This window comes from Nycticebus coucang, chromosome 3, assembly GCF_027406575.1.
Source record: "Nycticebus coucang isolate mNycCou1 chromosome 3, mNycCou1.pri, whole genome shotgun sequence".
In the NCBI taxonomy this organism is placed as follows: domain Eukaryota; kingdom Metazoa; phylum Chordata; class Mammalia; order Primates; family Lorisidae; genus Nycticebus; species Nycticebus coucang.
In genome coordinates this window covers 15,379,717-15,395,449 of record NC_069782.1, presented here as the reverse complement: position 1 = coordinate 15,395,449, position 15,733 = coordinate 15,379,717, and the positions used below count along the sequence as shown (strand labels likewise).

General features: G+C 49.7%; 1 protein-coding gene across 3 annotated transcripts in view; it reads left to right on the top strand.

The window, feature by feature from the left end:
• The window catches only part of ABTB3 (ankyrin repeat and BTB domain containing 3), a 296,751-nt gene that overhangs the window by 258,202 nt on the left and 22,816 nt on the right, over nt 1–15,733 (top strand). For all 3 annotated transcript variants that reach the window (XR_008378708.1, XM_053582736.1, XM_053582737.1), the window contains exons 6-11: nt 19–108; nt 2,204–2,305; nt 4,205–4,298; nt 4,415–4,550; nt 5,222–5,442; nt 6,940–7,118. Coding sequence is in view for 2 of the 3 variants with exons in the window: in XM_053582736.1 (XP_053438711.1) it covers nt 19–108; nt 2,204–2,305; nt 4,205–4,298; nt 4,415–4,550; nt 5,222–5,442; nt 6,940–7,118 (822 nt within the window). In the remaining variant the exon portion in view is untranslated. The remainder of the gene's footprint in view (nt 1–18; nt 109–2,203; nt 2,306–4,204; nt 4,299–4,414; nt 4,551–5,221; nt 5,443–6,939; nt 7,119–15,733) is intronic.

Here is a 15,733-nt window from a genome sequence, read left to right as displayed (position 1 = left end):
TTTCTTAACTCACCGCAGGGCATGACCCCCCTGATGTACGCCTGCGTCCGTGGGGACGAGGCGATGGTTCAGATGCTGCTGGATGCCGGAGCTGACCTGAATGTGGAGGTGAGGGTGCACAGGCCTGCAGGGCCCCCTGGCGGGGCAGTCCCCAGGGGAAGGCGAGCAACAGAGGGGGGCTTTTACTCCCGAGAGCCACCTTGGGGAACTCAGTTCAATACATAGATCACTCCTGTGCCCCTTGAGTTACTTGTGGCCCTTTTGAAACCACCCATCGGATCTTGTCCACCCTGAGTTCCCAGCCCAACTGGAGCCACCTGCATGCATATTTTGATTAGAAACAATCAACGTAACTGCGAGGAACACCAGCTTTTCCTTGTCTGGGTCCTGAACCTCTGATTCCTGCTGCTGAGCCATTCCTTCTGGGATGGAGCCAGAAAGAGCTCTCCTGAGCCATCAGCCCTTTCCCTCTGCCTGTCACAAAGCAGAGGAAACACTGGCCAGTCCCCTGAGCTAAAGTTTCCCTCCTCTGATCCTTGTTGGCTGAGTTTACAGATCTTAAAGCTAATCTCGAAGCTTCCTCGGGACGGTGTGGCATAGTGGAAAGCACATGTCCCCACAGACCTCTCCTCTCTCCCTCCCTTGCCCTGCTGCTGGCTTTAGAATTGGACAGACTTGGGTTCAAGTTCTGAACCCACTGCTATTGTAGTGACTGGCTTTTGTACTTGGGCAAGTAGTTGAACATTTCTGTCCCCATCTACAAGACAGGAGAATAATCACTCCCACCTCAGACAGTTGTTGGAAGGAATATGCACAGAAACCAGCACAGGTGTGGGCCTCAGTTACTATTAGCATCCCCACTCATAACCCAGGTCTCATAATATGTAAAATCCCCCATATCCCTCTTGCCGTGTTCTATACTGTTTGAAGACCGGCTCTTCCTGGCAGCCAGACAGATATTGGCAGTCTCAGCAGAAAGGTTGACATGCAGCAGCCGTAGGAAATGTTTTCCATTCAAAATTAGATGCCCATCCAGTCTTTGGACTGTGTGCATGCTTTTTTTTTATTATTATTAATGAGTTTTTATAGTCATCTGAGGAAATCAAACAATAGACATAGTTTTAGATCCAAAACCATTTTGGATCTTATAACTTTCAAATATATAGGGATCTTTCCCCTTTCTGTGAATTTCTAAGTACCACAAGACCCCTGGAAGGGCTTCTTGGTGCAGGTTCCTGGAGGGTTTGGTCCTTCTCTCTAGCCCATCCCTGAATCTCAGCTCAGGGCCTTCTCCGGGGAGTGCTTAGTGAGCTGAACTGCTCTGAGTGAAGCAGGCATGGAGGTGATGTGGCCCCAGGAATGTTTGGGGGGGGAATGACAGGTGGGTTCTCACCTTGCAAAACCCCAGCTTGCAGCTGCCCTGCCTCCTCTCTCTTGGCCTGAGTGTTTTGAGGGCCCCCTCTAGAAAGATGGTCTCTGATCATTCCCTTGTGACATGTCTAGGGAAAGCTTCACACCCATATTTCCCCCAGAAAACAGCAGGAGAGCAAAGTGAGAGCAGCAGAGAAGCTCTGAGCAGACGGCAAAGTTCCTTCATCATACTAGCGATGGGCTCCCCTGGCTTGAAAGCTCTAAGCAGATAACTCTTTGCCTGGGGTTTGCCACCACTGAGGATCTCTCTTAAAAAGTGGGTGGTGTGGTAGTGGCATCTCACCCTCTCTGACGTCCTGTACCTCTCAGAACCACCACCTTCCCTCAAGCAGAAAGAGAAAAGAGACGGGTAGGAGAGCTGGCTCCTTGTAACCATTATAGCTTCTCCAAAGCACCTTAGAGACAGTGACAAGTCATCCATGAATTCCTGTCCCAAGACAAGCAAAGGAGTCCTTATTTGCACAGAGGACTAAGAGTCTCTAAGATACTCACTGCCCCAGTGGGTAAAATCTCCAAATCATAATGTCATCTTCCCATGGCTTTTGTAGGATTGCTTTAGTCTCTGTCGTTACGAACACAAGCAGAACCTAGTTCTGGTGAGAGGTGTTTGGGGCATCTAACAAGGGAAAATCCCTACCTTGTACCACCCAAGGCATCGTCCAGGATGTCTTTGCGCATCTAGCGTCCTTGTGCCCAGCCACGGATAGGTCAGACTTGTTAGCCTGAGAATTGTGAAGGTCACATTTTGAAAATAACCTCAATTTGTTTATAGGTTGTCAGTACTCCTCATAAATATCCATCCGTCCACCCTGAGACCCGCCATTGGACGGCTCTGACTTTTGCTGTGTTGCATGGACATATTCCTGTAGTTCAGGTATTAACGTATTTCCCTGTCCACACCTGACCTTTAATTTTACCTCTTCCATAACAAAAATCTGTACCTCTCCCAGCATGCATATTCCCTAAGAGATTCATATTGGTTAATTGCGATTAAATATAGCACATTCATATCCCATGAATAATGATTATAATTACTATATGTAATAATCTACAAGGCCCAGCTTTAACCAATATGAAACTACCATGTACCCACATTCAGCCTTATACACACAGTGGCAAACCTACAAAGTTCTTCCTACTTGCTCTGGGGTGGGGCTGCAGCTGTTGTGTGGATTTGTTCATTTTGCTTGTCATGACATAAACGTAAGACTTGGCTGGTGTTGAGACCTTGGAACCTCCACTAAGGTATAACCCCAGTATTTGCATAGAGTCTCGTGGTTTCCAGCCAGCAGGAGGAAGCATCCAAGTCACCAAGGGAGTGTTGCCAAAAAATGCTTGCCTGAGTCCCACTTCTTGAGAATTGGATCCAGGAGGTCCAGAGTCGGGCCATAGCTACATGCCTTCTGAAACAGTTCCAAGTACAGTGACACGTCCTCATTAGAGGTCCTCCGGTTGTATGAAATGTGCATCACTTGCACTTTTTCTAACTGTTATAGAGTTGCTGTTCAATGAACAGCCATCCAGTATGTTCTCGATCTTGATCTTGATCTTGACCTCATCAGCATCCAGGCCCATGAGCACGTGGGCCTCTGTGGCCAGGGCTGAGCTTTGGGCATGTCAGGAACTGCCCTTCTTCTGTGTGGTCCACGATTCCTGACTCCCTGCAGAATGGGGAACAGTGTTGCAGGGACAGCTCGGTAATGCTGGAATTACACGGGAATCCTTTGTTGTTTTCTGGATCATAAATTTTTTTAAGACAAGATCCTGAGTCATGTTTCAGGAGGCTGAGAATGTGACAAGTCACACTGAGAACTGGCTTCTGTGTGTAGAGCAGCATGCCCAGTCCACCAGAGGAATCTAAGAAAGAAGGGATCTCCTAGCGATCTGGTGGCCACAGATGTCATCCCTCAACATGCAAGGGCATCTCTGGTCTTTAATTTGAAACTGGGAATGGTGGGCAGCCAGGCAAAGCCACACAGAAGCCAGAATGCCATGTAGACAGCCCCTGCCTGGCTGTGCCCACAGGTAGCCTTCGGTAGGTAATAAAGATGGGAGGTTTTTCTTCCTATTTTATGTCAACAGTGCTGATAGCACATTCAGTGTGAGTAAGATTCAGCAGAGACAGAATCTCTGCCTCTTTAAAAAGCCCAGATAGCTTAGGGAATGCACAGAATGAAGTCATGTAAAGCAAACTTCCGGAAGCTCACTCTGCCATTCTACCAACTGATGATGCTAGCCAGAAAACTCAGCATTTACTCAACTGTCCTCAGAGCCATCCAGGATGTTCTAGAAGGAATTCTTATCCTGATTGGCCCAGGAGGTCCTTCAGATCTCTTCAGAGTCTGTAGTTCTAAGAGACAACACCAATGCCCTCTAAAGTTTGGGGCAGTCAGCCCTCGAAGGGCGTCTTCCAGCATTCTGGTGCCAAGGGATTTGTAACACGTTAAAGTACACATAAATGTCCCCTGGAGACTTTGTTACGGTGCAGACCCACACTCAGTAGGTCTGGGCTGGGACCTGGGAGTCAGCATTTCCAACAAACTCCCAGGCGATGCTGTTGTGTGTGGACCACACCCTGAGTAGTCTGGGAGTCTAGAAAACATGAGAAGCCCCCAGTGCATCTTCTGACGGGGCAGTTGCCCTCCAGCCCTGTGCACACTGACCTGGAGGGAGGGGAGCAGCGCTTGGCCTCTCACTGTCCCACCAGCCTTCGCTGACACCTGTATACGGTGCGTGTCCTCTGAGCGTCTCAATGGCCACTCTTCCTCCGCAGCTCCTCCTGGATGCTGGGGCCAAAGTGGAAGGCTCCGTGGAGCACGGCGAGGAGAACTACTCAGAAACACCCCTCCAGCTCGCAGCTGCTGTAGGTAAGAGCCGTCGGTTCTCAGCCTGGCTAAGGATCTCCACCAGCCTGGCCCTTGCAGTGCCTATGATTTTATTTTTGCTTTATTCTCTTATAAAACCCCCTTCTCTGGGCTTGCAGGAAATTTTGAGCTGGTTAGTTTGCTGTTGGAGCGTGGTGCGGATCCCCTGATAGGAACCATGTACAGGAATGGAATTTCTACAACCCCCCAGGGGGATATGAACTCTTTCAGCCAGGCCGCAGCCCACGGACACAGGTAGGCTAGGATGGGCCAGAGCCACAGGTCCCAAGTGGTGCTTGTTAAAAATGCAGATTCCCAGGCCTACCCCAGACCCATCGTATCTCTGGATGTGGGGCCCAGAGGCAGTGTGAGGTGGGCCAGGCCTGGCCAGAGCAACCTTCACTACCACCCAAGAGCCAATCCCCTGTAGCGCACCTCCGCTGGGACCAGTTTGGCCTGCTCCCAGCCAGCTTGACCTCACAGGAAGGTGTCACTGTTTGCCAGTTTGGTCAGAATACATCACATCAGCTGTCATGAAGTTGGAAGAATCCATTTTAAAAATAATAAAACCTCCTATGTTTGGTTACTTCCCTTCTAAGTTCAGGATTTAGCAACATCAGATTTTATCACCTATAACCTTGAATAAAGCAAATTCACCATGGAAGGAGTGCAGGCTAACAGTTCTAGAACCTTCTATATATTTGAGGAAATCCCTTAGCCCCAAGTTGCCTCAAGGAAATGAGGCCCCACCACCTCCTCCATCCCCAAAACGCAGCCCCCCTGCAGGCCCCTGCAGCCTTCACCTTGTTGGTCCCTATCCTTCCCTGGTCCTAAGTGAGTGGCCACCCCACTTCCCCAACCCACCCTGTCCCAGCAAAGCCACTGCCATCTCTGAGTGTCTTCCTCTCTGGGTTTATGATTGACAGGAATGTGTTCCGCAAACTGCTCGCCCAGCCAGAGAAGGAGAAGAGTGATATCCTGTCCCTGGAGGAGATTCTGGCTGAGGGGACTGACCTGGCAGAGACAGCCCCGCCCCCCCTGTGCGCCAGCCGCAACAGCAAGGCCAAACTGAGGGCCCTGAGGGAGGCCATGTATCACAGTGCCGAGCACGGCTACGTGGATGTCACAATTGATATCAGGAGCATAGGTCAGTGTGGGCGCCCTCCACGTGGGGCACGGCGCTGCCGCCAGCTGTAGGTCTACACACCTGCACACGTACACACACACACGTGCACACACACATACACACCAAGGGGCCCAAGGAGCTTCTGCACTGCTTGAAACAGGCCAATATGCCCACACTGTCCCCCGAGATAGCAGCATCCCACCTGCCCCAAAGATGTGCACTCACGTCATCTTCCCGTGACCCCCAAACTCTCGACCCTCGAGCAGGAATTCCTTTCACTTGCAGAGCTTGTCTTAATACAGATTGCCAGGCCCTACACCCAGAGGCTCTGCAGTCGAGGGTCTGGATGAATAAAGGCTGGGAATCTTTATATTTAACAATCATCCCAGGTGGTTCCCAGTGGTCGAGGAATCGCTGCCTTAGAGCGCCGGGCTCCAGGAAGCAGCAGTGGGCAGCCATCAGGACCCTTATGAGGGTCCCTCCCATTGAGTTTTGGGAAGTAAAGCCACTCTCAGCAAAGTGAGGCCAGCTCTTCTCTGAGTGAGCTAGCCTGGGCCACCTCCCCTGTGCCTCTGGGGAACGAGGCTAGCCTTGGCCTTCACCAGGCTGGTGGCTTCAGGCCAGGAGCAGTGGGACATTAACCCAGGGTGTGATGGATTGAAGCTGGCTGAGAGCCACAGAGAGGCGCCTCAGACCCCATTTTAGAAACAAGCCTCCCAGATGGGTGGCTGGTTAGCATGTGGGACGTTATGCCATTGCCATGACAGCCTATTTTGCATGATTACAGAGTTCAAGACTCCGCAGGGCCTACTTATTAGAAACAGCATTGAGGCGCACCCCCTTTGTCTGTGTCTCTTCACGAGGAAGGAGCAAATGACAGCAATCAGCACTGGAGAGGCTTCTGTTAGAGCAGGGAGCCCTGATGAGGCACCTGTGGGGGGGGACAGGGGAGCAGCGGGAAAAGCCTCCCAGGCCTTCTTATTCGGATAAAAACATTCATCTCAGCCAGAGCCATAGATGGCCAAGTCCACCCTGGGTGTCACCAGCTCTCAGCTCTCCTGTGGGCACGGATATGTCGCAGATCCTGGGGCACGTTCATTCTTTAATCCTGGGCAAGGCTCTTCCCCTCCCTTAGCTTCTGTCCCCACTAAGTAGAACAAGGAAGGTGGAGGCTGTGAGCTCAGGACCCAGACGTGTGCAGTAGGCATAATAATTCCTGTGTGCTGCACAGAGATTATACGTTGTAAAATGCAGTCCCTAAGAATATGAGTAGCAGGTGGAGATGGACGCCCATAGTTAAGGGAATGGAATTATGACCTTGAATTCCAACTTCTGCGAGTCTTTGGGAAAAAACCAACACCAGCTCTGTTCATGGAAAGTCGGTCCCTTGGTCTCATCACTGGGTAATGCCCTAGGGAAAGGCCAACTTCCAGATAAAAACATGCCTCCTCCTGTGGTCTTCCTTCCCTTCCCTCTCCCTCCCATCCCCTGCCCCTTCCCTGTTCCTCGCCCCTCCAGGTGTCCCGTGGACCCTGCACACGTGGCTGGAGTCCTTGCGGATCGCCTTCCAGCAGCACCGCAGACCTCTCATCCAGTGCCTGCTGAAGGAGTTTAAGACCATTCAGGAGGAGGAGTACACGGAGGAGCTCGTTACCCAGGGCCTGCCCCTGATGTTCGAGATCCTGAAGGCGAGCAAGGTACGAGGGCTTTGAAGCTGGTTGTGGGCAGGGGGAGGCCGGAGGTTCACAGGGACTGACACTGCCCATCGGGTAGGATTGAGCAGTCGTGGCCCCAGGTGGTGAGTGTACCCCAGCTGGCTGACACGGCCTGGGCAGTCACACGTGGGGCAGCTGTTTTGCTGAGCATCCGTATGTCCCAAGGCACTTGCGCATGAGGGCAAATTAGATATCTTCTAACTCAATGAACTTGCACCATAGCTGGGGAGAGGACACCAGCACGTGTACAAGGCAGTTTATACAACGGCATTAAATTGGGTGGTGCAAGCTAGGACAGGTGTGAGAGTTCAGAAGGGAGGAAGGGGTGGGTGGGCTAGACCTGGCCTGGATGGATGACAGAAATCAGGAAGAAAAGGGAAGAGGGTAAAGCTTTCTAGATAAACAGAATGCAAACCCTACCACAGTGGCTGGGAAGCTAGGCCCTGGGAGAAGGTCTTACAGGTAGGGAGGGGCGGACAAGCCCAGCTCTGACTCCTTAGGATTCACCCCTGCTGACAGCTACATTCGCAGCCCTGGAGAAATGACACAAGCCCTTCAAAACATCAGCCCAGCGCTGGAACTATTGATTAACTCCAAAAATCTCTTTGAGGTGACTTTCTTGGCAGGTGATACCATAGTGACACTCCCTGTCAATGGGCCACACGCCCTCGTTGTGTGTGTTGGTAGAGAACAGAGAGGACAGACAGCCTTGGTGCTCCCCTGGTGCCCAGCCAGCCGTCAGGCTTGGTAGCCAAAAGCCAGGGGAGTCTGTGGCAAATGCCCCAGCATTGTGACCAGGAGAAACCCTAGGGAGAACCAGTCTGCCTGAGAGGCTCTAAGGAGTTTCTGCCATCAACCGTCACATACCCCAGTGGCTTCTCCGGGACCCAGGGCCACTAGTGCACAGTGGTTGAGAACATGGACTCAAGCCAGGCTGCAGGGGTTCAAATCCTGGTTCGGCCACTTAGTAGCCTTTTGGTCTTAGCCAAGCTTCTTAACTTCCCTCTGCCTCAACTGCCCCATCTGAAAATGAGGATGATAATTGTACTAACCTTGTAGGGTGGTTGTGAGCAAAAAATGAGTCAACACCCTAGTGCCCTTTGCGTCATCCCTGACACATATAGTAAATGCTTTCTGTACATGTCTATATCATGAAGATAGGCTTACCTCCAGGATTTCCCAAAGATGCCCTGCCCCCTACAGCAGGGATGACATGAAAGCATTTAACACTGCAGCGCACCAGGCACCAGCCAGCTGTGAACAGGCCAGATGTCAACTCTCCTTGGAATAACATCGAATTATGCCAATTTCACTACTGCAGAGCCTCCAGCACTCTAATTCACAAGGGGAATGGCGTGTTTCCCAAACTTATTTGACCTTAGAACCCTTTCATAATGAACTGTCTCAAGACACAAATGAGGATTTTTTTAAGCTAATATATATATATTCTATTTCACTACATGCCAGGCACTAATCCAAGCATGTTATAAGGATTTGTTCATTTATCTCTCTGAAGCAATCGTTGAAGGAGGTACTAATCTTATCCCTGTTTAACAGATGAGGAAACTGAGGCACAGGGTGGGTGATCAATAATGCCCAAGGTCACACAGCTGGTAAATGGCAGGGCTGGAACAGAAGCTGGGCAGTCGGGTTCTAGTACCAGCCCAAAATAGTCTTTGTGGAACTCTGCGGAAATTGGCCTCAGACAAAAGAGATGTGTTCGTTCACCTCCCAGGCTGGGCTACTGGGAGATCCCCGAGTGCAAAGAAGGGACATGGAGCCGCGTCCTCCAGACAGCAGGGACAGCCCTTCAGTAAGGAAGCAGCAAGGCAGCCCACCTGTTTTCAGAGCACCTGGCCTCAGGTTCAAAGCAAGTCCCACTAGGTGTTCTCATTAGTGCCCATGCTTAGCCTGAGGTCTCTGGGCCCCTGCAGGGTGCTTAAGATCAAACCCCACTGAGGGCCCAAATGGGAGCAGGTGTACCAGGCCTAAGGTAAGGAGCCTCACCAAGTCCACAAATAGTGAAACCTGCTGAAAGCATTTCAAAACCAAACTCCCCCTCAATACGCACACGTCAACTGAAACATAAATGAATGAATAAAAAGGCTTTCACCTGAAATGACCTAAGAAACATTTTAGTGAAAAACATCGCTAGGTCTGTTCCCGGGGCTTGGCATTCTGTCATCTGGGGGATCTGTTTTTCTTGTTTGTTTTTTGTTTTTAACTTTTCTTCAGGCCATAGTGGGGCATTTACTGAGGTGTCCTCTATATTAAGTAAACCAGATCTGTGGCTTCTTAAAGTAAATCTGACTTTGAGTTATGATTCACAGCAAAGTACACAGATCCACAGATCATCACTATAGAGCCTGATGGATTTTCACAAGTAAACGTACTGTGTACTCGGCACCTAGATCAAGAAACCAGTGTGCCCCTTTTGCCCCCTCAGCCACTGTCCCCCAAAGGGCCACCATGTACAGACTTCTAACGCTGTACTTCATTTTGCCTGGAGCTGCAGCTTGTTTGACTGGGACAGCTCATTAGATAGGAAATACGTCTCAGAACCTGACCCCATGATTAAGAACCTACAGGCTGATAATAGTTCATACAAACCACCCTCGACTCATGAGTGGGTGATGGCCCCGTCATTTATAGTCAGTCATTTGAAAATCAGACTGAATTTTTTTTCTGCAGAGGTAATTCTAGAACAACGTTCAGGTGCCCGGGTCAGCACCTGAGTACCTGCTTCACTCACAGTGTGATGGAGATTGTCCTAACAGAGCCCAAAGCTACCTGACCCTCTCCAGAGCCCCAGAGCCTCGCAGGCCCAAGGGGACAGGTATATGGTGGGCTGGAGGATCTGGGGAGACCCCTGAGTGGTACTCCAGAGGGTCTGAGAGGGCGAGTAGGGCAAGTTCAGTGTACTGGTGTTAGCAACAACACAGCTGGGGATGGGAAGGAGGAAGGGGCCTTTGCCAAGACATGTGGCCTAGAGTCAGCTCCCTGGGAGCTGTACTGATCATCAAAGGTGGGAGGAGCCAGAGGTGGGGCAGGGCAGTCTGGAAGAGTCAGTCAGGAAGAAGGGTATGTTCAGAAGTAGGAATGAGGGAGTGGGCGGTTTGCTTTTACAGGGTGAGGGGCCGGGAGTGTTCGATGGCATCCCCTACTGGTGAAATGTGGCATTACACATCACATACACTGGCCACCGCGCTTGGAGGGGTCTGTTTCCCGAGACAGTCATGTGAAGTCAGGCATTCCCCCAAGCATGGGTGATATTCCTGTGGTCAGAAAAACTGGAGCTAGACGATGGCAGAGAAACTCAGCGCTGAGAGGACAGTGTTCTCCTGGAGGACAGTAGTGGCCTAGCCCTAGATCACACCAATAGCCGGAGTTGTTGTTCTCCTTTGCTCAGGCCTCCTGTTCAGATTGCACCTGCAGTTCCATCTGAACAAATACCTGGCTTTACCAGAGCACTGAGAAAGACTCCCGTAAATAAATTCCGCTCATGGTGAAGCCACAGAGATGCAGCAGACCTGTAAAGCGAGGCATACCCGTCTTCCCGTCCTGACCCGTGCTTGTTCATACAGGGCTTGAGATCTGGCTGCCGATCCACTTTCTTCCTCCCTTTTCTAAATTTTAACTTCAAATGAATTTATTTTATCCAGACTTCCCCAGGAGTAGAATAGTCATTTTTTAAAAATGTGTCTGTTTCAAGAGAGCTCCAGGCCCATTTTTCTAACAGTAATTCCTCTGGGCATTTAGTCACTGATGACAAGCAGGCAGTGCCATGATGCCCCAGGTGGTAAGGGGACAGACACCCTCTTTATCCTCATGGAGCTTCCTGATGGTAAGGAAATAAATCAACAAAGCAGTGCATGAGAAATGCTGTTTAAAAAACTGAAACTGGACAGTGATACAGACTCTGGGGGTGGGTCAGGTGAGGTCTCATTTAGACAAGTTGGTCAGGAAGGTCTTCTCGAGAAGGTGACATTTGAGTGACCACCTAAGTATGGAAAAGCTTCCAACCAAGGGGACTGCAGGTGCCAAGGCTCTTAGGAGGAATGCGCTTCAGGAGTCAAGACAAAGGAAAAAGTGTAGGATATAAAATCAGACTGTATATGGGCGGCACCTGTGGCTCAAGGAGTAGGGTGCCAGCCCCATATACTGGAGGTGGTGGGTTCAGACCCGGCCCTGGCCAAAAACTGCAAAAGAAATTTAATAAATAAATCAGACTGCATGAGGCCAAGGAAAGTCTGGATTTTCCTCCTTGTACAATGCATGGGACACCATGGATTTTAGACAAGGGCAACGTATGGGATATGTTCTTTTCTTATGGTTTGTACATTTGGGGGAGTTTTAAAACTTTTTATTTTGAGATAGTTGTAGATTCATGCAGTCATAAGAAATAATATGGAGAGACCCTCTGGACCCTTTCCACGGGGGTCTCAGTTTCCCCCAATGGCTGTATCTTGCACGACTGCAGTCAAATGTCACAACCCACATATGGATGTCACAGTCAGCATGCAGAAAATTCCCACCACCCCAGTGATCCCTCCTGCCTCCAGTCTCCTCTAACCCCTCGCTAGTTCCCATCTAATTTTGCCAAGAATGCAATTGAAATGTCATTCTTACATCACATGGTAGGTAATTTTGGGAACTGGAGGTTTTTGCAAGCACCCCAGCTGTTCCTTTGCACTGCTGAATCATATTCCATGGGGTGGATGTACCCCTGTTTGTTCACACGCTCAGCTGTTGAAGGCTGTTATTTCCAGTTCCGGGCTATTTGGAATAAAATTGCACAAACATTCATGCACAGTTTTTGGTATGAACATGTCTTCCCTTCTCTGGAATAATTGCTAGGTTTTCAGGTACACATAGCTGCAGATTTAGGTTTTAAAGAAACTGCCAAACTGTTTCCGCAGTGGTCTTGACCTTTTACATGCCCACCGGCAAGGTGCAAGGAATCCAGTGTCTCTGAATCCTTGCTGTTCAGTGCTGTCACTGTTTTGTGGTTTAGCCAGTCTGACAAGTTGTGATATCTCGTTGTAGTTTGAACTTGCACTTCTCTAAACAGCTAATGATGTGAACACATCCTCCTCTGTGAAATGTCTCCTGGTGTTCTACCTTGTTTGTTTTTTTTACTGTTCAAGTTTGAGGGTTCTTTATATTTTCTAAATGCTAGCCCTTTGTCAGCTGTGCAGTCTGCAAACGTTTTCTCCCGCTCTGTACCCTGCTTTTTATCTTCTGTCGTCTTGGCGCTGGTGTTTGCTCTCTGTCTTTATTCATTCACGTTGAGATCTTCCTGGTCTTATGATGGGTGGTGTGTCTTGAAATATGGGCATTTTCTGAGACGCTGGGTCTTATGTAGACCTTCTGCTCTTTAGCTGACTTTGACACTGCTCTGATAGGGGAAAGGTGGCTGCCACTTCTTTACCGCCAGGTGCAGGTGCCCACTTGGCATCAACCTGAGGCTGGGCTCTTCAATGGGGGCAGGTGGGGGAGGCTATTCTGGCTCCCCCGTGGTCTCCTCTCTGACATTGTGCTGGGGGGGGGCAGTGGTGAGAGTGTGACTCTCCAGTGGTCCCCTCTGATGCCACTCCCTGGTGAGGAGTAGGAAGGATGCCCATCACTGCTGAGGGTGGGTGGAGGCCCAGGCTCCCACACGGTCTCCCTCAAGCAGGTCTTTGGGGGGGGGGGTTGTCATAGGCTGGCAAGGGTAGAAGTCTTGATGTTTTCTGGCAAGTGAGGGTGGGGGGACCCACAGGTTTTCGGTAGTGTTTGGCTGGAGCAGAGCACTGTCATCTGAAATCCTTCTGCCCGCGAGGCTGCTCCTTTTCCGGTCCTTGGTGAGAAGGGGCAGACTTTGCTGAGACTTCATTTTCTTTTTATCTGTGCCTGTTGGCCTCCCCGTGTCATGCTTCTCCAGCATCGGGCCAGAGATGTTTGAGGCAGAAGGAAGCCCAGTGAACTCACCACTGCACTGCTCCTCCAGGCCCCAGGTCCCTGGCCAGGCTGCCTTCTTCTCTCTGCCTTCCAGAGTCTTCTTATGTTCTTTTATGTGTAATGTCAGGGGGGTTAGTCACACTTTTCATGAGGAATAGGGAAAAATATGTCAACTCCGTCTTCTCAAAAGCAGAAGTAATAACATGTTTTGAAAAGATCGATTTGGCTGCTGTCATCCTCCTAAATCTATCTGGAATCTCAGACACACTCAGAGAAGTGAGTGTGTTTTCATACCCCTCTGTAGACAACAGCTGTTTTACCAAAAACAAAAATATCCATTTAAGCATGAGAAAAATAATAAATGGGACCCATAACGGCTCTAAGGAATGGTCCAATCTCTTTACACCCCCACCTCTCTGATAATTAATTAACCATAACCAAAATGACGACCACTAAATAAATGCTGGAGAAAATCCCAGCAATGTCAGACTTTTGTCCAGAAGTGTGACAGACTTTTGTCCAGAAGTCATCTGAAGCATTCCCAGTCTAGTCCAGGATTGCCCTCAAACCATCTGAGAGAGGAGAGGCATGCTGAGTATTCAGACCCTTTGAAAACCTGTTTCTGTAAAAGCACAGTTTGCTAACATTTCTTAATATGTTGATCTTGGGGGCAATACCAAAGCAGACCTACTCTGGGCACTTCAGCCTGGTGACAATGGTCGTCTGGTGACAATAATCAGTAAATGGGTCACGGTCTGGGCCCACACTACTCACCAGCTCCTCACAAGGACATTTTGAGAGAGATAGTTTACTTTTATTCCCATTTTAGAGATGATGAAATGGAGACATGGTGGGGGGCCCAAAGCCCATGTTCTTGACTGTGAGGTCACCCCGACCCCCTGCCCTGGCTTGGAGTTTGGCCTGCAGCGCACATCTCACTGCTGAATGGCAGCTTCATCCCCTGTAATGCCAAAAGCAGACACTGGTGTGAGGCCATAGAGCCTTCTTTTGGGAAGGTCATCCCAAGTCTGGGGCAGTCGTGGGCAGGCCCGTGGAGTCTGCTCTGGCAGGAACCTTGGAAAGCATCTGGCCCGATGATTTCCCCAACCCAGTCATCTGTATCCCACTGTCAGAATCTTTCCCAGATCCAGAAAAAGTACTGTTAAAAAAAATATCAATTAGATAAAATACCATCTATGGAATTTATTCTTGATCTTAAATCAACTTACCTTTTCTTAAATGTATTTAGAAAGGAAACATTGTGGCCAGCCATGGTGGCTGACACCTGTAATCCTTGCACTCTGGGAGGCCGAGGTGGGTGGATTGCCTGAGCTCAGGCGTTCCAGACCAGCCTGAGCAAGAGTGAGACCCCCGTCTCTACTAAAAATAGAAAAACTAGGCCAGGTGTGGTGGCTCACACCTGTAGTCCCAGCACTGTGGGAGGCCAAGGGGGGTGGATTCCCTGAGCTCAGGAAGTCCAGACCACCCTGAGCAAGAGTGAGACCCCCATCTCTACTAAAAATAGAAAAACTAGCTGGGCGTTGTGGTAGACACCTATAATCCCAGCTATTATGGAGACTGAGGCAAGAGAATCGCTTAAGCCCAAGAGTCTGAGGGTGCCATGAACTATGATGACACCACAGCACTCTACCCTCGGTGACAGAGTAAGACTCTGTCTAAAAAAAGAAGAAAGAAAGAAAAGAAAGAGAGAGAGGAAGGAAGGAAGGAAGGAGGGAGGGAGGGAAAGAGAAGAGAAGGGAAGGGAGGGAAACATTCTATTACCACAAAAATAGAAAGCCCACATCCCTTGCTGTGAACAGAAGGTAAACGTGTGACCACAGTACTGCAGTGGGACGCGGGCCCCGCTGAGCTCCCTGGAGTCCCTCTGGGGTGGGGACCTCTATACTCCCTGCCTCCCCCTTTTCCAGGGTGCTGCCAGGGTGACTCTCCTTGACAGAGAGCCTCCCGTCTGCATCCCCAGAGAGCAGCAGCAACTCCACTTTCTCTTGATTCTGAGACACGGCCTTTTTCACATTTTAGTGTTTGTCAATCTAGAATGAGTCTTAAGATGGACGTGTACTTTTAATGAGGTGAGGAGTTTTTTTTCTCTTCCTAAAAATCTGCCACTAAGTTTTTAAAGATGCCATCATCTTTAAAAATAGGGCTTAGGTTCAACTGTGGGAAATTGCTGTTTTAAGGATTAAAAAAATGTTCACCTATCAGCACTTTCCTTTGGTTCCTCCTAACAAGATATGGTGATGCATTATCTTTTTCTTAGCCCTAAAGGAACCTCGTCAGGCAGGTATTTTTAATCCTCAGAACGCTGAGGCCCAGAGAAGCTGAGTAACTTTTCCAAGGTCATCCAGCTCATGAGTGAGGGGCCAGAACTGGGACCTGGCTCCAACTGACCCCTTCATCCGTGTTTTACCACCACATCGAACCCCAGCAGAGCCACCTAGAAAGGACCTTTGGGATAAATCCTCCTGTCCTTTTCAGTAGAAAAAAAAGTGTTTCTGCATCTTTTTAGGAGAAGAGTGAAGAGTGAAGGAAGAGAGGAGAGATGTCAGCCCCAATCCTCTGGTGACTGTGCTGTTAAGGATTTTGCCTCATTCCCTTTTAGTTCTTCTGTGTGGCCACATAGTTCCAGGTCCAGAGGC